At 49.1% G+C, this 22899-nt stretch overlaps 1 protein-coding gene across 4 annotated transcripts in view; it reads right to left on the bottom strand.

The window, feature by feature from the left end:
- Positions 1-22899, bottom strand: part of Sh3pxd2a (SH3 and PX domains 2A) — a 198410-nt gene that overhangs the window by 156058 nt on the left and 19453 nt on the right. For all 4 annotated transcript variants that reach the window (XM_051200090.1, XM_051200092.1, XM_051200091.1 and 1 more), the window contains exon 2: positions 1264-1344. In XM_051200090.1, the coding sequence (XP_051056047.1) occupies positions 1264-1344 (81 nt within the window). The remainder of the gene's footprint in view (positions 1-1263; positions 1345-22899) is intronic.

Below are 22899 nucleotides of genomic sequence, written 5' to 3'. Positions count from 1 at the left end.
TTGTTTTTAAGTCTTATCCTATAAATGGAGTGATAAGGATCGTGATATAAACACAGGTAATAACGCACAAACACACAGGCCTGAATCTGCCTCTCCACCACTAAGGGGCTAAAGGGAAGGACTGGCCGCTGATTGCCAAGGGCTAAGAACGAACATCTCTTTGTGTTTTTGTGGATCTAAGCCACACTCAAATCCTAAGGAAGAGTATCTCACTTTCCCTTCCTAACCCTAACCCCTAACCCTAACCCTAACCCTAACCCTAACCCTAACCCCTAACCCTAACCCTAACCCTAACCCCTAACCCTAACCCTAACCCTAACCCTAACCCTAACCCTAACCCTAACCCTAACCCTAACCCATTCACAATGATACACAAGGGTGATACTCCCACCCTGCTAGGGCTCAGACCCTCTACCTCTGGGTATTCCGATTGGCCCAGAGAAGGTATCCTTGGAACAGGGAGCCAGTCAGTGTCTATGGTGTTGGTATGATATGAAATTCAAGAGGTACTGACAGCTAAGTTCTTCGGTGTATGAGTACAGGAGCCAAGGACAGTACTGGAGAGAAGCAGAGACTAGGACTGAGCCTAGTTTAGGCTTTGTGGAAACCACGTGTCTTCTCACCATCTGGTCAATTCCATGAGCTTCCGTATATTCTTGTCTAAGCCAGTGTGAGCATAAAACAGTCACTTGTCACCATAAGACCCTAAAATGAATCAGCCAGCATCAAAGGGCTGTGTTTAATTGTAATATGTGGCTCTGTACTACTACTGTCTTCCTGAAGGAACACGCCCACATGACTTAGAGACACACACTTACCATCTACATGTACAAACTAGATGCCAAGCACCTTGTTTGGGTAGACAGGCAGACCCAGCATGCAGTTCTATAAATTGCTTATGTTGTTCAGGTCTTATGATCTGTGGCTTGTGTCTCATCATGGATGCTTACAGAGAAGTCTGTCCAGGCACAGAGGACCCATAACTGCCTTTTGACCTCCCCATGGTTTCCACCCCAGGGCCAAGGGAGAAAGACAAAGCACAACTGTGAAGGACCATTGTGGAAAGCAACAAAGCCTGGAGTGTCTGCACTGCAGCCGTCAACACAGCCACAAGCCTGGCTGCCGTAGGGTTCCCTCATCTACCCTCCGTGCCGGGTTGGCTCCTGGCCCTTAGGTCTTTTCAGGGCTCTCTGGGGGAATGTGGACACAAAAGACAGGAGCCCACCAGAGGCTCAGGCCACCATCTGGCTCTGGCCCACTCACCTGCAGGTCAAAGAACTTGCTGTACCTCCGGTAGATAGTCTGGGAGGTGGAGTCGGACCAGGTCACGTTGATAATATATACCTGCGGGAGGAGAGAGACGAACACATGAGCAGGTGAGCCAGACTGGCTCTAAGGTAGGTCGGGCATTGTTTAATGTTGCTGTAGGGGAACCACAGCCAAGACTGCCCTTTCTCTCATCTGTCACCAGGGCCTGACTCACTGTCAGGTACCATGTGGATGCTAGCTGCAGCGTTTGTCAATACACACACACACACACACACACACACACACACACACTCACTCCATAGACCCAAAGAAGCATTCACTAAAATGATAACGAAGATTCCCTTTGTATAGGGTTAAAGCAAATGTCTTAAACATCATTTTTGCTAACATGTGTTGTAGATAATAAACATAAAATTGAGGTCATTACATTTTTTTAAAGAGCTGATTTCCACTTGTCCTCAAACTTCAGCGTGAATGAGAGTTTATGAGGGCTCTTCCCAAACTGCAAGTCCATGAGCCTCATACTTTGCCATTCCACACGGGCAGCCCCGGACTTGGAAGACTCCGATATTGACACCACGGGCAAAACCAGGTCACTCTGCTGTAGCCCAGCACTGTAAGTGTTTCAGAGATTTGTGGCTCAACTCAGCCTCCCGACAACGAGGCTCACACTGCCCTTCACAGAGAAAGAACATACACACCAAGAAAGCCAGCGTGTCTGGCTTCACGAGAAGCAACTTCACAGACGATGTGGAGCCAGAACTTTGAGGTTTCAGATGGCTCACACCATCCCCAGTGTGTGTGTCTCACTTCCCGCCTGGTGGTTAGGGATGAAGGTGTGATCTCCCAGCAGCAGCTCTGGCTACCATCATAGACTCTGACTCTCTGAAATCGTATGCCCAATTAAATGCCTCAGTCATGGTGTCTTACCACAGAAACAGAAAAGTAACTCTGACAGTTAGATTCGTCGTGTAGACAGTGTTCTGAATGACAGGTGAGGAAAAGCCATAAAGCCAGGAGTTAGCAGGGATGTCACCACCCAGAGATGGACTATTGATGAGTAGAAGTCCTAATAAGGAAAAACATTAACTAAAAGGCCAGCCCTGCCCAAATGAGCTCAAAATAAATCACTGGCTTAGGGTAGTAAAAACAAACTGGGTACAGTGGTAACACATCTGCCCAGTATATTTGAGGCCTTGGGCTCCAATCTCAGCAGTGAAAATAACATTTTTTAAGCCAGGCACAGAGGTGGGCACTGGTAACTCCAGTATTTGGGAGGTAGAGGCAGGAGAATCAAGAATTCAAGGTCACCTTCAATTATATAAGGAGTTCAAGGTCAGCCTGAGCTACATGAGACCCTGTCCGAGAAAACAATGGACATAGAAAAATATATGGCAGATATTTATAATAATACAGGCAGATGGGTATATGTGTTTGTGCTTTGTTTCATACCTTACGTGAACGTTGATCTCATACAATAAATCACAAAATCTTTAGATGACCAAAGGACAGCTCGTATTTAGGTAAGTAACTATATGCCGATATGGTATAAAGAATCTACATGTCTCATCCCATTTGATTTCTCAATGATTATCCCATACGGTGCAGGAAGAAGGCGAGGCTCAGAGACGCTAAGTAGAAGTGGAGCCACGCAGCTAATACAAGATGTGACACAGACCTGAGTCCTTTCTCCATCTCCTCAGCACACTGGGCATTTATTCTCTCCTGTAGCATGGGGCAGTGTAAACTATAATCACTAGACATTGATTTGGTTCCTGAGGCTGCGAAGCCCGACAGCATGGTGCCGGCAGCTGTGGACAGTCACCCTAGGCACAGGAGGGAGGGTGAGTCTAACCTCATCCTTTTTTACCAAGAACCCAGATCCATGACGAGGGCATTAATCCATTCTGGACGGCTGTGCCCTGTCTAAAGGTCCTTCCTCCTCCCATCATCACAATGGTAACTAAAGTTAAATCTCGGGGAGAACGGCAGTCACAGGCCTATTCCTCTACATGTAAGTTTAGTTCTGTAGGTATTTGAAACAACTTGGTAAGAACTAGACATCTTTTAAAGCTGGAAAAGTCTGGATACCTTTGTACATCGAAGGGCCTAAAGCAGTGGTTCTCAATCTGTGGGTCACAGCGCCTTTGGGATTGCATACCAGATATTTACCTTACAGTTCATAACAGTAGCAAAATTACCGTTAGAAAGTAGCAATAAAATGATTTTGAGAAACCAGGGTTCACGATGCAGCAAAAGCCGGGCAACCCTGGGACACAGATAGCGGCTCCCGGCTACTGTGAAAGAGGGGCTAGGTTTTCACCAGGGCCATAACCCCAGTACAGCTCCCTCCTCTCTTTCACCAGTATCTCCTTGCTGAGGTCCCTAGTCGGGGAAACAGATATGGCCACGCCCACCAGAGCAGAGCACAGGGTGAGCCTGCCTGTAGGTCATTAAAGTCCACCATTCTCCTGGGCCTGTGAAGCCGAGGAAGGACTTAACAGGGGCTTAACACCCATGCTCCTTCCTGTGTGGTAATTAGTGGCTTCCCTTTCACCTCCCAGGGAGAATTAATCACAGGCCTGGCTGCTGGAAGGATGCACTGAGGCCTGGTCCTTGTAAAATGATGCAGACAGCCCTGGCAGTTGGGAGATGCATGCAGGCCTGGTCCTTGATGCATGGAATTGCACGTTAAAAGGCCGCCTTTCTGGCAGAGGAAATCAGTGGCTCAAGGCAGTGGCTTGTCAAATACAGATTGCCAGGTGAGGAGAGAATTCTGGAGCCAGCCGAAGCTGGATCTCACCCACAGCAATCTTACACTCCCACCCCCAAGGTTTTTCCAAACTGCTGGGACATGCCAGAAGTGCCCAGCCTTGGAACCAGTCAGCATCCTCCTATAGATAAGACCAGAGATCTGAAGACAGACTCCAGGCCCATCTTCTCTTGACAAGATGCTTGTTGTCTGCTTCCCAGCCTCAGACAGCCTAGATTATCACTCCAGATGAGCAATGGAGATGTAGCATTCCAGCCTCACCCAAGCATACCTCATTCCAAGGCCAGAGCTTCTTAAAGACCCTCAGGGCTGGTCCTGCTTTACAGATAAACTGGAGAAAGAGCAGGTGTCGCAGGGGGAGAGGTCAGAGGTCACTGGAGAAAGCCAGCTCTGTTTACCCGCACAGATAAACCCTCCTCTGGCTTCAGAAGCTGCCAGATAATGTTACCAGCAGCTGGACTTCAAGAAAGGGCTGGCAATTAAACACCCTGCTTCCAAACGTGGTTACTTGGGCTTATGTTTCCTGTATGGAGTTTCCCTTCCTTGTGGATTTTAAAAATGCAAGGATTCCATTTCAAGGTCTCCAGTCACTCAGGCAGATGGTAGGCAACTAGGAAGCCTCCTCAGAGACCCAGTAACCATGCCCAGCTGCCTGCGGACTAGGCAGACTACCATTTTCCCTTGCAGCTCACATATAAAGGGGAGAGTCCCTGGCAGGGACACGGCGTATGGACAGCCAGCACAGTACTTCATCACTCAACTTCCTCCCATTCTGAGGTCATGCAATCTGCTCAATACAAGTGGCCTGACCAGGTCTGGGCCCAGTGGGCCCTGCTGCCTCTAGGAACCAAGCTCTTCAGAACTTCCATGACCTTGATGCAAATAACTTGCAAGTCGGCTCCAGAGAACCCAGAATAAAGCTCAGTCCCATGGCGGGGCATCCAGGATGGGATCTGGGCTGAACCCAACGAATGACTGCAAAGATATGGCTTAACGGTTCCTAAAGAGCCCCAGACTGGCTTGGGTTTGGTCGGTAATGTTAGTGTCTGTCGCTGCTTTTGTCACAGAAAGTAGGGCAAGAAGCAAAGAGTTAGGAATTGTGCAAGGACCCGAGCATTCCTATATGGTACACATTGTGGCTGCAATTTATTGAGGAAGGCCCTATTTTCCCTGGCCCCCTGCCCAGCCAACCTAGCCCCAGGCCAGATGGAAACCCCCAGTGCAACATTCCCCCACCTGCTTACAAATAGCTCTGGGGTCAGGTGGCTAGGAATAGAGCACAGAGTGGAGCAGGTTGTATCCACTACCCAAAGCTTGCCCATTCAAGGGGCCAATGTGGGCGTGGACATCTAATCTACACTATAGTCTTCAAACTACAAGTTCCACCTTGGGACTGTAGCCACACAACAAAGGAGCACATTGCTCCTGAAGTGGGCTGATTTCTAGGGCCAGGGAAGTCACAGGATCACTTCAAATCCTCTGGAGTCTGTGGATGTAGAGAGGCCTACCATGTTTGGTTAACTGGGTTCAAGATTATGGCTCTAGAAGCCAGAATGAGCACAATCAAGAAAGCAATAAAGGGGCTATACATTTGGGACCACAGCTAGTGCACAAGCTTCTTATTGAGGAAGGTCCCATGCCAAGTTCTTCTCCAAGAATTTGATTGCCATCTAAGATAACATTAGGCCCTACATTTCCATTCTAAATGCCTCCATATACTTAGACCTGATGTGGAGGGTTGGGAAAGAGAATGGCATATAAATCTCCAGGCCAGTTAGAGCCTAGCCACCCTTAGTTAGAGGGGCTCAGGGCTACTGTCCCCAATGCAAGTTCCCAATGCCAACCCCTGGGCTGATAATTGTCTTCCATGACTCTCAAGGTGACAGTGGCGGTCCTGATGTTGAAGGTCTTTATTCTCATCCCCTAACTGTTCCAGAGGAAGAACTCTCAAGGCTCCACTGGCCCCATGAGTTTGGAGTGCTCAGAGTCTGTGGTCCACCATCAGCAAGCTTTTAAATCCACCCTTGTTTGCTAATTGCTGGTACAGCATAACCCAGTCTGTTTAACATGGGTGAGTCCATCCCCTCCCTAGTTTCCCCATGAGCACAAGCTGTCTTGCCCTCTCTGGGCCTTCGGTGTCCTAGGTCCTGAGACAATGACTGGTTCGTTCCAGAAAAGAGATTCCAAGGCGTTTGTAGCAATGAGGATAGTGGTCAGATGCAAACTGGAGAAAGTTCTTCAGCCCCAGACTCAAACTTTTAAGGGGCAAGGGACAGCACACAAATCTTGACTCAGTGCAAGTGTCTTTGCCAGTCCAAAACATTGCCAGTAAAATCATGTCCAATAGTCCAAGGTCCCTTGCCTCAATTTTGTGGCAGGGAGGGCGGTCTGGATGGGACAGGAATAGGGGTCTGTTAGCCCACGGGTCTCAAACTCACAGTAGCCAAAGATAACTCTGAACTTCAGATCCCCTTGCCTCTACTTCCTGGGTGCTAAGACTGCAAGCATGCCTCCCTACACTCAGTTTATGTAATCGTGGGGATCAAATTCAGGGCTTCAAGAATGTTACGTAAGTACACTATCAAGTAAACCATAGACCTGGCCTGAAAGTTTTTAGCTTAGTGTAAAAGTACTTAGCACCTTTAGAGGTGACCCTGGTAAAAGTCTCCTTTAATCCCAGCACTCGGGAGGCAGAGGCAGGCGATCTCTGTGAGTTCAAGGCCAGCCTGGTCTACAGAGCGAGTTCCAGGACAAGCTCCAAAGCATACAGAGAAACCCTGTCTTGAAAAACCAAAGAAATAAACAAGTATGTATGTATATACATACACACATTTGTATGTATGTATATATTTACTTTAAATTTCTTCTCTCTCTCATACACACACACACACACACACACACACGATTTTAGATATAAATATAATGATTTTATGTCCTGACAAGGAGAAGGGCGAAGCTTGACTTTGTTGCACAGGGCCAGGAAAACAACGTGTGAAGCCGAGAGAGATGCTGTGGGGCCAGGGGATTTTTTTTTTTTCTTGTTCTTTTCTCCACGTTTCCCGGAAGGGAAACACACATATAAGCTGGGCACTCCCAGGATCCACAAACCCTGAGAAACCTGAAGGGGAGGATTCACCATCAAAGCTTTGTCCTTCAAGTCCCCCAGAGCCATAGAGACTGCAGTCCCTCTGCAAAGCTTGCTGTCTGGAGAACAGCCACTCCTGTTTGCTGAGCACTTTCCGACTTCCAGACACTGCTGGAACCTTCGTTCTGATTATTCATCTATCTTTACAACACCCCCCAAGGACAATGTTAACACCTCCAGCTCCCAAAGGTGAGGCAGGAGTCACAGGTGCCACCTGCTTCGGTCAGACAAGCGGCCCGCGATGGAGCTTAGAATCAAACAGGCCAATCCCTCTAGAGGAAGGCTCTGTCTGCTTTTTCAGGTTTTTAAACAACTGTTTGTTTGTTCGGTGTAGGGAGTCGGGTATAGATATGCACACACCGAAGGTTGTGTGCCATGGCGCTGTGTGGCAGTCAGAGGTCAACTGGGAGTCGGTTCTTCCCTTTCACCGTATAGGACCCAGGGACTGAACTCAGGTCATCAGACTTGGTGGCAAATGCCTTTACCCACTGAGCCATCTTGCCAGCCAGCCCTCTTTAATTGTTCAGTTGCTACTATTTAAAAAAAATTTTTATTGTGTATATTCATTTGTACATGGTACTGTGTTTCCTTTTTTATTTTGTTTTTTTTTTTTTATTTTTTATTTTTTATTTTTTTATTTTTTTATTTTTTTTGTAGAAAGTGGGATTCGGGGAGAGTATTTACTTTTCATGGAGCTGATCCAAGATCCCAGTTCTGGGCTCCCTTCTTACCAGTGACATGGGCAGCTTTAGTGTTGACGGATTAATCGGTCAATTACCTACCTACTCAAGGAGAAATTAACAGGCAGAGTTGCAGGTTGGACCACAGGGTCGATCCTGGTGGCAGAGATCCTCGTCTATTTACCTGAACCACTCCGGGTGAACATATCAGAGAGCTACTTGGACATCGATGTGTATTGTAGGTCTATTTGCAGTAGCTAAGTTTGAGAACCACCCTAGGGGTCCAGCAAGCAGAGGAGTGGGTGCAGACAGTGCGGTGTGTATGCCCAGTGGGACATTTTCAGCCTGAAAGAAGGGCCCGGCTGATGCAGGGCAAAGGGAGGTGGGTTCGGCTGGAGAGGATCATAGTAAATTAGAGCAGCCTCAGAAAAAGACAGAGCATGTTCCTGCACCTTTGACAGGGTGAACACTGGCTTGAAAATGTCCTTAGGAAACACAATACCACCCGGCATTGGTGGCACACACCTTTAATCCCAGCACTCGAGAGGCAGAGGCAGGTGGATCACTGCGTGACCAGCCTGGTCTACAAAGTGAGTTTCAGAGCTGTTATACAGAAAAACACTGTCTTGCAAAAAGAAAATAAAGGACCTAACGCCCACCCTGCTGGGAAGACCACCCGAGTGTGTGTGAGGAACTCAGGGCAGCGGGCACTGTGAGCTCTCACTTTTGTGACTTCCTTTCCCATGCTTTGACACTAACTGCCAGACATAGTCTTTTGTACTCTTAAGAATTTTTTTTCTCTTTCTCTAGAACACCCTAAGGGCATCCAAAAGCACAGGTCCTGGAAAGGAATCCACTTCGGACTTACAGAGCTCTGGGCATGAGTCCCACGGGGGGTGTTTATTCTCCAGAGCACCTGAGCATCCAGGACTGGCCTTTGTGCTGTATGGTCCTTCTTCTAACTCTACCACTGCTCAGCCAAAGTAGCCTGTAGGACAAAAGCAGGGGAGGTGCTCTCAAACAGCGGGTGCCTAAGGGAGAACCCACACATGGTCGTGGGCATCTTAGGCAATGCCCATGCATCTGGAGAAGGTGGCTGACATTGTGCCCGGGTGGGAGGACAGGCAGGCTCCTTTCATGATGGATATGAGCTGGAAAACTTTATTGGTGCATCTGACCTTTGATGGTATAACAACCATCATCAGAGGATCACACATAAGAGCCATGAATCTGGTTATAAAATACATGAACACACACACACACAGAGACTGAGAGAGAGAGCTTACGTTTTAAGCAAGCTTACAATAAAGTAAAACAAATAAGCAAAATAAAAACGAAATTTTGTGCCCGGCCACATTCATAGTTACCACGTCGGACACGTCTACCAGATGCACTGTGACACTGAGGAGCCGGAGTTCCGGAAACAGCAGCATTGTGTGTCTGGGTTCCAATGGGCTTGGCCACCACTCTGCAGCTCTAGCAGAGTTAGGAAGGGGACTTCTGGCTCCACGCGCTCCCTAATCTACCCTGATCAACGCCCAACCCTGGCCCACCGCCCTCAACATACACATCCTGCCAACGTGTCTGCGCCTTTGTCACGCTGCAGAGCCAGGCAAAGGTTAACACACACAGCTTGGTTCTGCTTCCTGGGCAATGCGGCAGCCAGGGAAGGCTGGGGGTCAACTGCTCCTTCACACACACACACACACACACACACACACAGCCTTGAGGGAAGTGACCTCTCCACTTCCTCCCCGGTGACACACTCACACCTTCCTCCCTGCTGAGTTCAGCAAAGCTTCACTGCAGACACAAGGCAAGTAGCTGTCACCAGGAAGCTAGTGCCTGGAGTGGCCTGGTGAGCCCTATTCCCAATCTTATCTATCCTTTGACTTAGAAACTAGACCTCTAAGACGGCATGTGTGTGCAAAAAAATGTTCTCTGCAACAAAAAAAATAAGGAGCACTGAATGTTCGCTGATTTTAAAAGGTATATAAGTTATGACTCATATACCTGCTGACAGTAAGATATCCTCCTTTAATAACATTCTGAGAAAGAAGGAAACCCAAGATCACCAAGTGGCATCTACACCACGGAGCCACGTTTATTTAGGGTGTATGTGTATAGGGGGTTGTCCTTATATACACATGCACTAAAAAGAAAGCCATGGCAGCTTATGTGTGGGTATTTGCGAGAAGAGATCTAAGGAGAAAGACGGGAACAGTTTTGCTTTCTACTTTGTACATTTCCGTAATTTATTTCCTTTTACTTGAAAGTGCATGGCTTTCATAATTTAATGCAAGATTTCTATCTTGGAAAACACCTGTGTCCCCTTAGCCTGTCCCTGGCTCTGGTTCCTGAATGCTGTGCCGGCAGCAGCCTTTGCTCATTCCTGAGGGGCAGTGGGGGAGTTTCAGGTTCAATGCTGAGGTCGTGAACCTAAGGTCTGCAACCATGGCTATACACTGTCACCAAGGGGTCCTTTAAAACCACTCCACCTGGACCTCGAATACCAGTTAAACTAGAGCCCTGGAAATCGGGAATGGCTTGGGGGGGGGGGGATAGGAGCTCCCTGGTGGGTCTACATTAAAGCCAACCAAATCCTCAAAGACCACTACCTAGCTGGAAAAACCCAGGTACCCCTTTAACTGCACAGCGTCATAAACAAGAATTTTGCCCTATAGAGTTCAGCTTCACCTTCATGGTGTCTACAACAGGGAGTCTGGACTCAGACTGAATTCTGCCTGCAGGCTTGGGACTCGTCAGCTCTAATGCAGAAGAGGAAACCAGAATCAGACCCCTCTGCTCTGGGCTGTGATTGTGCCCAAACTTATTTTGGCAGCCTGTGCCACCCAGCACCCCTGAGCCTCCATCAGTGACTGGAGGTCAGAATCAGCCCTTCTTGGCTCAGGAGCAACAGCTGAAAGAACCAGCAGGGCCTGCCCATGGAAGAGAGTGCAGTGATACATGTTTTTAAATGCTTAGGGGACTCTCACAATACCGGGGTCAGGTCCAGTTAACCGCCAAGACGGGCAGTACATAATGAGTTAAGTTGTAGGAAAGCAGGTCTCTGCCTACTGTCGGGAAGAAGTGTCCATCTGCCAGAGCTAACCAAAGATTGGGAAGCAGTGGGATTGTTAGCTGAGGGGACAAGAAATCCCCCAGACGTAATGTTGCTTGACGACATCCTCTCACTCTCTAACTTCCAACACCCAGAACCACGCAGAGCTTTTATCGAAATCCTCTGGGAAAATAGCTTATTATTCAACTAAAAGGAACGTGTTGCTTTTACCAGCTCCAGCCTGAGTCCCGCAGAGGCCAGACACCGTGCTGGGTACAAAGTCTGGGGGTGAGCCTGACACAGTTGCCATGCGGCTTCTCTGAGCTCAACAGAAAACACACAGGATGAGTGCAGACAGGAGACCACAGGGGAGACACCATGCTAGACTGAAGGTCAGGGAGCACCTGTCTGGGACAGGGCTATTTGAGCTGAGACCTACATAGAGAAGGCAACACAGTGAGACCCGACTCAAAACCAGAAAAGAGCAATACCTCCCACCATATGCCAAATGGCAAGCAAGTCCTCGTGACTTCAAACAGTGAGTTCAAAGGTAGGGTACCAAACAGACAGCGATGAAAGGGAGACAGGCAAGCCAGAGTTCAAGGTCACAGACGTTTATGCTCCAGTGAATATCAACAAGAAAAGCAACTCACAGAACGGGAGAAAATTACAATGGTGATAAGTCTGCTAAAGGACTTGTACCTAAAAATGAATTACCTTGGAAAGTGTGCCATGGTTGGGTTCTTCTGCACAATCAAATACGTGAAAACTTATTGCATGATGCAATAAGCAATCTATGAGCCAGAAAGTGCAGAACGGCTGGCTTAGAGCTGTGGGTGGACGGGGTGGTTGCCGCGGGGTTTCTTTTCTACAAAATGGTATGTTGGTGCTGGAGGGATGGCTTAGTGGTTAAGAGTACTGACTGTTCTTCCAGAGGACTAGGGTTCAATTCCCAGCACCCACATGGCAGCTCACAACTGTCTGCAACTCCAGTTCCAGGGGATCAGACACCTCCACATCAATGCACATAAAGTAAATTTAAATAAATTGTTTTTTTAAAGACGATGACGTGTCCTAAAAATTGACTCTGGTGGTAGCTACACAACTCTGTGAATCTACTAGGACCATGTTGTCTGATACAAGAATCATTTCAATAAAGCAATTATTCAAAAGCAGAAGAGGGGAACGACACGTGTGTGTGTGTGTGTGTGTGTGATGTGTTTTATGTGTGTAGGTGTGCTCACCTATCTGAATGTGTGTGTGTGATGTGTTTTATGTGTGTAGGTGTGCTCACCTATCTGAGTGTGTGTGATGTGTTTTATGTGTGTAGGTGTGCTCACCTATCTGAGTGTGTGTGTGTGTGTGTGTGTGTGTGTAGGTCAGAGGCCAATTTTGAGTATCTTCTCCCCACACTCTTCACCTTATTTTTCAGACAAGGTTTCTCACTGAACCTAGAGCTTAGAGTTTAGGTTAGACTGGCTAGCCAATGAACCCTAGGAATCTGCCTGTCTCTGTCCTACAGTGCTGGCATTACAGGCATGTGTCATCACACCCAGCTTTTTTACGGGTACTAGGAACTCCGGTCCTCATGCTTGCCCGGCAGGCACTTTGCCCACTGAGCCATCTCCCTAGCCCCTTTAAAGGGTTATTGATTTCATTGCAACATCCTCTCAGCCTAATTCTTCCAAATTCCAAGCCAGACCCACTGTCTCCTAGATACTGCCCTGAGTCGGTTCCATGTTCCCCCAGCCCCTGGTGTGGTGGGATCAGGGACCACATGGCACACACCAAGCTTGGAGAAAACCTACAGAGGCCTCAGTGGCCCTCATGTGAACCAGCAGCAGGAGCTCACAGTGGGTGTGGACATCAGAGCCAGGAAGAGGCACCTGCTTTCCCAGGTTGGGTAAAGAGGAATCCAGGTGCTTTAATACCAAGGCTGGAAGGAACCAATGTCTAAACCACCTGCTCTCTGCCCAGTTTGCTGGCCTCAGCACACCAAATCACCCAGCCCGGCAGTGAAACTGGGAAGGCTGCCAGACCCTGTGTGTCCAGCACAGGGAAAGTGTTCCCACCCTGGACAGCCTGCCCTGAGGGGAAGCTGCTGAGTGCCTTCCACTGGAGCTCAGCCCAGCCTTCTTCCACTTGACCCCGCTGACCCCTCCCCTCATCCCAGCTTCCACTTTCCCTTCCCCTTTAAACGTTATAGGTGCCTGGGAGCACCATTCCCAACACAGCACTGGAGACCTTTCCTGCCGAATTCATGTGTGTCCTCTTCTCCAATCCATCCCCAGAACCACTCTCTACAAATACCCAGTAGGCAACGTCCCTTGTTAATCTATAATCATGATTGACACCGGGAATGCAGTAGCTTCTCAGTAAAGTTACGCTGCTCATCAGTTTCATCCAGAAAGAACCACTCTGCACCTACTGTGTGCTAGGCTCTGCCCTAGACACTTAGTCAGACAAAAGCAAACAAGACACTGTGCAGCTCTGGTGCCCAGGGCCTCCAGGCTGAGGAGAAATAGTGTTACAAATGCATAGGAGAGCTGCGCACAGACCTGGGGACTCAAGGAAAAGCACTGAGCTGGGGAAAAGTCCAGTCCATCTCCTGCTACTCTAAGAGAATTCACGAGATTGGTTACATTGTAAAGAAATGAAGCTGTCACATGCCAGCAATCCCAGCACATGAGACCCCATCTCAAACAATAAAAATAAATCAACAAATAAGTGAAGTTTACTTTGGTTCCAGCTTCTGGGGGCTGGGAAGCCTGCAGGCACAACCCCAGCTTCTGGTGAGTCTTTCTGCATGGGCAAGTGTCACACGCAGATGAGGACATCCTTGCTTTTTAGGACAACCGCTCCCATGAGACAGGTGTGATTACCTCTTAATGACGTCATCGCCTTCCTGGGGGCCCGGGGTCTCTGTGCCACCACAGTGGCACCGGCTTTTAAAATGAGAATCTGTGGGAACACACTATACTTACATCCTAAGAGGCTTTCCGGAAGTTGCGGCACTGGAGGGGAGGAGAGGGTTACAAGTAGCAAGGAGGGACCTCAGGCAAAGAAGCAACCAAAGAGATGAAAGCTAGGGTGGCATGAAGTAGGCTGAGCTGGGTGGCAGGAGGCTGGAGCCAAGGGAGCAGGGAGGAGGATACCAAGTCCCAGTGAGAATGAGAGACTGAGGCAGGGTGGTCCACAAAGCCAGAGAGGCCGAGAGCCAGCTAGAGGACACGCCACAGTTTGGGATGGGAAAGGAGCAAAGGTCAGGCGTGGAGCCCTGAGCATGGACACAGTAAGAGATGTGGTAGGTGAAGCTGGGCCTGGCGGGGAGAAAATCTGGGAAGCAAAATGTTGGAAAGAAGATATGGAGGCCAGGAAGCGCTGTTGGAAGGTGGAGATGCTCCACCCAAAGGCTATGGAGACTCCAGACCCCCCCTGGGATGGATGCTGTGGAACGACTCAAAGAAGCCAGGGTTGAGGAACTCCATCCTGGCAGTGCACAGGGGACTCAACCACCTACTTCAGGACAGTCACTGACTAGGAGCTTGGGGCATTTGATACAGAAGGCACTGCAGCTTTGAAAAAGGGAACAAAATGCTAGAAGCCAACGGTTTTGTCTTATGCTTAGTTCTCTCCCAGGCATAAGCACTTAGGAAAATCTAAGTCACTCCTTCTCTCTCTCTCTTTCTCCTCTCTTGCACACACGCATGCATGCTCGCACACACACAAAACTCGTCTTAAAATACAGAGTGACAAGAACAAAATAATGCCATGGCACATCTTGTACCCACCCCCACCCCAACCCTCATCTCTCTGCCCCTTCCTAAGCTGTGCCCACAAGGGACCTGCTTCTCTGTCCCAGCCAACTCCAAGGCGTCATTTGCTCCCAGGTCCCCCTGGGGAAGAGGGCTGCCAAGTTAGCTGGAGGAGAGCCCTGTGCCGGGGCCAGGGCAGTCTGCCAGGCATTGCATCTGGTTAGCGCCCCCCCCCCATCAGACAGAGGCTGGAGGTAAGAGGGCGCGAGGCCAGCTCTCTTCCACCAGTGATTCGCAGAGTCACGTCATGTAAGCCTTCCCTGGGGGAGGGTGGTCCCCTCCCTCTGACCTCAGCCTGCTTCACTTGGCCGCAGCCCACCCTTCTCACTCACGCCCAGGCTCCTGCGGGCAAAGGCATGAGCTATACGTTGTAGCCCTCCCAGGCTGCACTTGAGGTCCCAGAGAAGAAATCCCTTCTCCCAGCTGTGCTTCGATGGGCACTGGGGTCGAAGCACTCAGACAAAACATAAACTGCTAAATGCAGTCTCTCTCCACCGTTATCGCACGGGTTAGGGCTGGCGAGAGGAAACAGGGATGTCCAAGGGGCAGTGCAAATTATACATGCTAAATCCAGCTTTGTCTCATATTTGGTATATGGTCTTGGATGGAGTATGCGATTCCTCTGAGCCTTCCACACCTATAAAACCAGAGTAGCAAGAGGCCATGACTTGGTTTCTCTGTGTAGTCTTGGCTGACCTGGAGCTCACTCTGTAGACCAGGCTGTCCTGAAACTCACAGAGATCCACCTGCCTCTGCCTCCTGAATGTTGGGATTAAAGGTGTGCACCACCACCACCTGGCTACAAATACATTTTTAGAAACATCATTATATTGCATGAGCTTATGATGCTTGATTAAGCACACATGCCACACATACATGTAGAGGTCAGAGGGAAACTTCGTGGAGTCTGGTCTCTCCTTCCTTATTTAAGGAAGTTCCGGGCTTCAAACTCAAGCCATCAGGCTTACTCAGCAAGCACCTTCATCTGCTTGATGGCTCTTAAGGGCAGATTAAATGAGAAAATGACCACAAAACACTTATTTTATGCCTAGTCCATACAAGAAGCATTACCGTGGCTCTTTCCCATACTTCCTGGGAATTCTCTGTTGTACCTGTGGCAATGCTAAGGGAAATTGGATCTCCACCATCCCAATTGCTACCAGCTGGCTCTCACATAAGTGGCGGATCTACACAGACCTTCAACCATAACCTGACCTTTACAAGGTCTGGCCGTAAGCAATGTTCTGTCACAGTTGAGGGCAGCCAGTCACAGAGCATTCTATGACACTTGAGGAAGGGTAGAAACCGCCCTAGTAGCTCCTTTTCCCTGGCTGTCTGTGTGTGTGTGTGGGAGGGGGGGCGCTACCCTGAGTCACTAAGTTCCAGTATCCACACACAGACCCCTGTGGATGCTTACTCTAATCAACAGAAGATGCTGAAATTCCAAAAGGGTTCCAAGTTTGCCCAAGATCACATGACTGAAAGAGCCCACCTTGAATTCAACCCTAGTGAAATTGTCCCTTCCCACCTTGTGGTAAAACCTTACAGCATGAGTCATTGCGGGGACTTGGTGGCATCCCGAGGAGTGAGGAAGGCGGGGCTGGGGAGGTGTGACAGATGTGCTGAGCTGAGGGAAAGGCCAGGAGGCAGGACCACACCTCAGCAGGGACCAAGCCAGTCCCCTGGGGACCCACACCCCAAGCTCTACCTCAGAGTATTCCCTCAGGCTGGCTCCCACCAGCTGTGGCCACTCCCTGCCTCTAAACGGAAGCACATGACCCACAGAGCTATTCTGGAAGCTTGGTGCCCTATGGCATGTGCCCTGCATGGCACTCCCCGGTGACCTCTTTCTGTTGGCTCTTCGCAACCAGCTGCCTTGTTTCCAGAAGATGGAGAAGCAGCCAGTCGGCAGGGACACCAGGAGTGGAGTTTATTCTGCCAGTGCTTTGGGGCTCCGTTTAAAATAGGAAGTCGGGATAGAGCAGAGCTGGGAAGTGGCTAACAAACAGGGTATCTTCAGCTTCTCGTGTTCTCTACTCTTACAGGAAGGTTATAACAGGTCAGAGCTTCAGGCAACTCATCCCCAGCTCAGAGGCTGCGACAAGTGAATGAGAGAAGACTTGGAGTCTGGGGTTAAGGTTCACAATCAGCTCCAGCCCCACACGGTCTGAGACTGTGGCCATGTGTTAAGCAAACACTGGGCAAGTCTGGGAACAGGCTGGTAATATGGAGGGCAATGCCATCCTTGCCGCTAGGCTTGGGCACACTGCATTCCACATGAGTGGAATCTCAACAGAGGGACCCAGGGACCAGATGTTTAAGTGCCAACTACAAAGAGGCAGCACTGGCCAATCAAGCACAAGGACTAAGCTCTTTGGAGACTCCCTATGTTGCCTGTAAATGTGAACAACTCAGACATTTGAGTCAGAGACAGAGCACAGGCCCAGGGCACACACCTAGAGACTGTCCTTTGTTCGTAGGGACACACTAGCTTAGTCTGTGAAGTTGAGAACAAGGTTGTTCTTGATTAAAACAGTTGTATATAACAAACTATCTTTTCAAAGCATAAAGGAAATCCCTATATAAAAGAATCATTCGCGAGTGTTTCAGGAAATAACAGGTGCTCTTGTAAGCTTAGCAAATCCCACATGGACTTGCTTTTCACACCTAGAATTTTATACAATTCAGTCATGAAGGTAGCCACATTTGCTTAAAGCAGTCATCATAGGCTAGGTTCCCTGCACGGTATTTTAACCCCAAGGACACACCCCTGAATCACTGTCTTTGCAAGTGAGGCAATTTTTGCTCAGAGAAGTTCCAAAGCTTGTCTAAGGTCACAGACATGGATCTAGAGTTGCCTATGGACCCCAGACCTTTCCACAATTCTAGGCTGCCTCTCAGCAACCTTAAAGAAGGTTCCAGCTGTTTTACATCCTCATCTGAGCCCAGAACCCCACTCCAGGACTCAAGCATACTCTTCTGCTCCTGTCCTCAAACAGACAGCTTCAAACCCACAAGAGACCGTCATGGACCATGATGAACCCTGGCAGCAAGACAGTTAAAGATGTGAGCAGAGCCAGCTCCCTAGCCCAATCCCTTTAGGTCACCTGAACTCTCTTCAGGACCTAACAGAAGCCCAGACCAGAAGCCCAACTACAGAGAAATGATAAGGGATAAATCTAGCCTTCTGTACTGGACTACTAGCAAAGCAAGCCCTGCCTATATTTAGGAACAAAGAACATTCTATACTTTAACTATGTATGTAATTATGTCAACAGTAACGGGAAACTGAGTCATCTCTCCACCTTCTCTCTCCCACCACTGGCCTTTACCAGATGTCCCACCCTGGACAGTGCTATTTCCAGTACTGCAAGTATGCAGAGCTGTGTCTACTCCTGTTTAGGGATCACTTCCTTCCTTCTGGTCAATTCCTGCTCTGTTTATGACAAGGTCCCCTTCCGAAGGGTGCAGGCACAAGCTGGTCCAACCAGTCATTCTGGTCCCTCTTGGAAGCTTCGGTTCTCCTGTGTCTACAGCGTCTGAAACTGCAACCAGCACACACTAGATGCTTCACACATGCTTGCTGGATGAATGAAAGGCGGTCAGATGTGATGTTGCGGAAAGCACACTTTTGTAAGGTCAGCAAGGGGATGGGGGCACTGCTTAGGGGGTCTGTGGACTTGTGAAGGGCATCTTCAGCATGAGCAGAGAGAAGCAGAGAACAGAGAAACCAGCAGTCAAGGGATCAGTCTAGCCTTCCACACCAGGATATCCCACGGCTAATGTGTCATCCTGACAGGGTCACACCCATCACCATGACCACATCTAATCACTTAGCGACGGAGTCAGCACAGAGCCCAGCAGACGGGTGATGTTACCTCCTCAGAGCCAAGAAACTGCATTCAAATCATCAGTGTGGCACCAAGGCAGTGTTCGGGACAGTGATGCAGACTGGTCCCATTCTGACACAGTTCCTGCTGTTCCCTAGGCTCTCACTTCTTCCCCCCCAATCCAGGCTGGGGGAGGGGAGGGGAGAGCTGGCTCCTTCTGATCTCCCTTCTCACTACCCCTCAGGGCCTTCCCTCCCTGACCACGCTGGTAAAATGATCTGTCATGGTCTCACACCAAGAGAATGTATTTTGGAACTGGAGAGGCCCTGGTCCACCACCCCTGAGCTGTACAGAGCTATGGAAACTACATAACCTCTGCGTCTTGATCCTGTGTTTATAAAACAAATCTCCCGGGAGTGCCGGGAGAATGAAAGGGGGTTACGCACACAAGGCCCAAAGCTTACAGCTGGTACACAGCGTGCTCGGGGCACCCCACACTTCTGTCAGTCCCTCTCTAGAGTTCTCTTAGAATCTGTGGTACCCAGTAAACTATCTGTCCTTGGGAGGTGGTCTTCTCTTTACAACTAAGACTGAGGGTTAGGAAGGCCGGGGCTGGCGAGATGGCTCAGCAGTTGAGAGCCCTGGCTGCTCTTCCAGAGGACCCAGGTTCTGTTCCCAGCACCCACGTGGCAGCTCACAACATCTATAACTTCAGTTCAAGGGAATCTGATGTCGTGTGGGCCCTGCATGCACGTTGTGCATAGACATACATGCCAACCAAACGCCTATCTATACACATAAAAATGAACGCATATTTTCACAAGAAGGCAGAGGTGCAGAGGGTGGCGCCATCGGCAGGGCAGGATAGCGGACTGGATCTTGCACGGAATGCTAAAATGTCACAGGACCTAGGTCTGAATTCTTGCTCTGCCTCTTCTCATCTATCTGACTATGGGGAATATCCCCCATGGCAGTAACAACCCTGCCTTGGCTCATGGGAGACTCCGTGAAGGTGTAGGTGATCGGGCTCTGTGCAGCTCCCAGGCTTGCTCAGAGCTGAAGGACCTGGCTGTCATCACAGGCACTGGCGCGTCCTCTGGGAGCAAGGATGCGGGCAGTCTTCATAACGAGATGCCACGCTCCTCCACTTTGGCATTTTGGGTAACAGAGCTGATGCACACCTAGCCAGGGTTGGCAGGAGGGAATGATCCTGCTGGGGAGAAAGCTAGCAAGCAAGTGCCAGGCCCTCAGGCCACCCTGCAGAACAAGAGCCCACTCTCCATACCTGGGGGCTCTTCTTCCCGGTGACTCAGAGACAACACTCTCACATTTCAGGTCTGGTGAGCAGTTTTACTGCGCTCCTCAAACAGCTTCCCCCAGCGCATTAAAACAGGCAGGCCAGCAGCTCAGAACTCTCAAGCACTCCTCCCTGGGATGGCCCTCAGATAACCTAGCCTGAGTTTCTAGGTCTCTCTCCAATGAAAGGTAGGGTACCTCTCCTCACCCTGCTTAATGGGGTGACTAGAGCACGTGGAAGGGGCAGAACAGACTTGTCAGGTAGTCCACATCAGAATCCGGGCCCCACTGGCTCAGTGGCGCCTGGGTACCAAAGGCTCTGCCATAGCCACCGGCTCCATCCTGAGGGTAACCCCTCCTCTCAGAGTCAGATAAGGAGCCTGGAAGAGAAGGTGTGTTTGGGAGTTGGCAGAGAAAAATCACTTCTGTTCTGGATTTCCTATCCCCTCCTCCTAAACTCGCCACGAGCAGACCACTGCCATGAGCAAGTTGAGACGTATGATTTCCCAGGTGAGCGAGACTGTCGAGGCCTCTGCAGTCACACGTAGGATGCACACATGCATTCTCCTTTAATGGAGCCACTGGGCCGGCTGTCCTGACTGCTTCCCTCTTTGAAGTCTCTGCTGGGTCTCCTGCCCACTGAGGAGGAAGTTCCATGCAGGCCTACTCTTATTTTCTTAACATGGTAGAAATATCTGGCCTTTCCCATAATGTTTAGTTTTCCTGATACAATACATAGACAGCACTTTTTTTTCATGGTAGAATTTCAAGGGACTGTTTATTGAAAGACGATCAGTAAGACACCACATACTGCCAGAGAGGGCCAGCCCTGCAGATGGGTGGGGGACAAAGAGATGAGCCATCTCCAGTGTGTGCTCCTAACCCACTTACGGGACACACGCAGGCATCGAATCCCTTCTTAATGGGTGTGATTTATGACATCTCTCTTAAATTAAAGGGGCTCTCTGAGTCACCCTCCTCAGACTCCCTACCCCAAAAAGCAATAAATGAGACTAAAACGAACATTTGTAAGGGGAGGGCAGGAGGTAATGCCTCTTTTTAAAATAAAGATTTTGTTTATTTTTTTTTTAACGGTCTGGTCCTAGCCTTTGAAGATGATGGATAACATGTAATCTGTGTCAACCACCCAGCAAGTATTTACTGAGCGTCTGCTAAGTGAAAAGCTCTGCAGAGCAAGGTGGGGGTGGGTGCAGATGGAGGTGAGCAGGGAGGAGGTTCTAAGGCTGCCTGTCCGGAGCTCACAGTGTGATTGGAGAACAAACACAAGACAGGCATGTAACACCAGCTCTAACACCATGTTTAAGCCTTGATGAAACGCAGCAAACTAAACTCGAAGACAGGAGCCAGAGAGGTGGTTCAGTGGTCAGGAACACTTGCTGCTCTTCCTGAGGACCTGAGCAAGGTTCCCAGAACCCAGGTCCTTGGCTTCCAACCACCTGTAACTTCAGCACTAGGCGATTGGGTGCCCTCTCCCTCCTTGCCTCAAAATACATTCACACAGACACATACACATGATTTAAATCGATCTAAGGGATGGAGAGACGACTCAGAGAGTAAGAATGCTTGCTGCTTTTGCAGCAGAGGACCCAGGTTCAGTTCCAGCACCCACCTGATAGCTCACAGCCATCTCTAATTTCAGGTCCAAAGGATCCAATACCCTCTTCTGGCCTCCAGGGGCTCCAGGCATGCACAGAGTGCACAAACATACATGTAGGCAAAACACTCCTACACATAAAATAAATCTTTCAAAAATAAACATAAAAATAGTTTAAAATAATAAAAGAAAATAAAAGCAAGGACAAAAAAAGAAGAGACCAATAATAGTCGATTTCACCAATATCAGACAGAACAGTTATGACAGACTCTGGTCCAGGCCAGAAATCTGGGTACATTAGCAGCATTCTTTTTTCCTGTAGTTATTCCCAGCAAATAAACCCCATTGATTTCCACCTGCAAGCAAGACCACACTGGAAGAGTGCTAAATGTCAAAGCTGGCTTCCTAGGTGGCGGCACTGTCTATCGGGAGGGCTGGAGTCCTACCCTCACCCCTGCAAAGCCAGTGGAACAGCACCTCTCAGGCCCTTTCCTGGGAGCTACAGAAATGGCCAGAGAGGCTCCCAGGCATGGCGGAGATAAGAAGGGCTTAGTTCAGATGAAGGGAGAAAACAAAGGAGGTTTAGTTTTGAAAACCTGGCTGTGTCCTTCAGATAATGGAAGGGTTTAGGTTTCTGGCCCCATTAGTGAGACCTGGGTGGAAAATTATAAAAAGGACTTTCATTGCAGGCAAGGGAGATGGGCCAGCAAGGAACGAGAGGAAGGGATTAGACTTTCCTATCTCATCCATCGGAGGGAGGATTGGCTTATGGGGAGGACCGCCAACAGTCTGGAGGGGCTTTGGGTAGTTACCAAGTGGGGTGAGCAGATAGCAAGGTGGGAAGCCTTACGGATAAACTGGTGCAGCCATCTGTAAGGCTCCGTGGCAGTACTGAACGGAGTCATTTGGTAGTAATCCTACCCCTAGGTCTACATTCTAGGGAAATCTGTGGAGTTGCCCAGGCTACACAGTGCATGGATGCTTGCCACCATACTATTTGCATTAGAGAGCCTTGGAGGCAACCCAAGTGTCCATCAAGGGGAGCGTACGTAAAATGTGGTACATATGGGCACAGAATGCTGTAAAGTGGTCAAAAGCAAGGAAACAGATGCAAGAATGTGCAAAAAGATCTTACAGCCATAGCATCAGGTAAAACAGGAAGTGACCAAACGGAATGACTCCTACAACACCACCTAGGAAACCATATAGCCTGTTTTCTAGGGATACATGGGTTTAGAGTAAACAAATCAGCACAGACACCGAAGAGGGAGGCAGGAGGAGAAAGGATCAGGTCAAAGGGGAAAATATAAAGGCTGAGGGCTCTGCAATAACCATAATATGAAGAAAAAAAACCTGTAAAACAAGATTAATTTTTCTAGCTGCACCTGATGTTGGAAAACCCAGCATGTGACCAG

The sequence above is a fragment of the Phodopus roborovskii genome, unplaced genomic scaffold, assembly GCF_943737965.1.
Source record: "Phodopus roborovskii unplaced genomic scaffold, PHOROB, whole genome shotgun sequence".
NCBI lineage: Eukaryota > Metazoa > Chordata > Mammalia > Rodentia > Cricetidae > Phodopus > Phodopus roborovskii.
The sequence above is the reverse complement of the archived record's forward strand: the minus strand, read 5'-3'. Positions and strand labels throughout refer to the sequence as shown.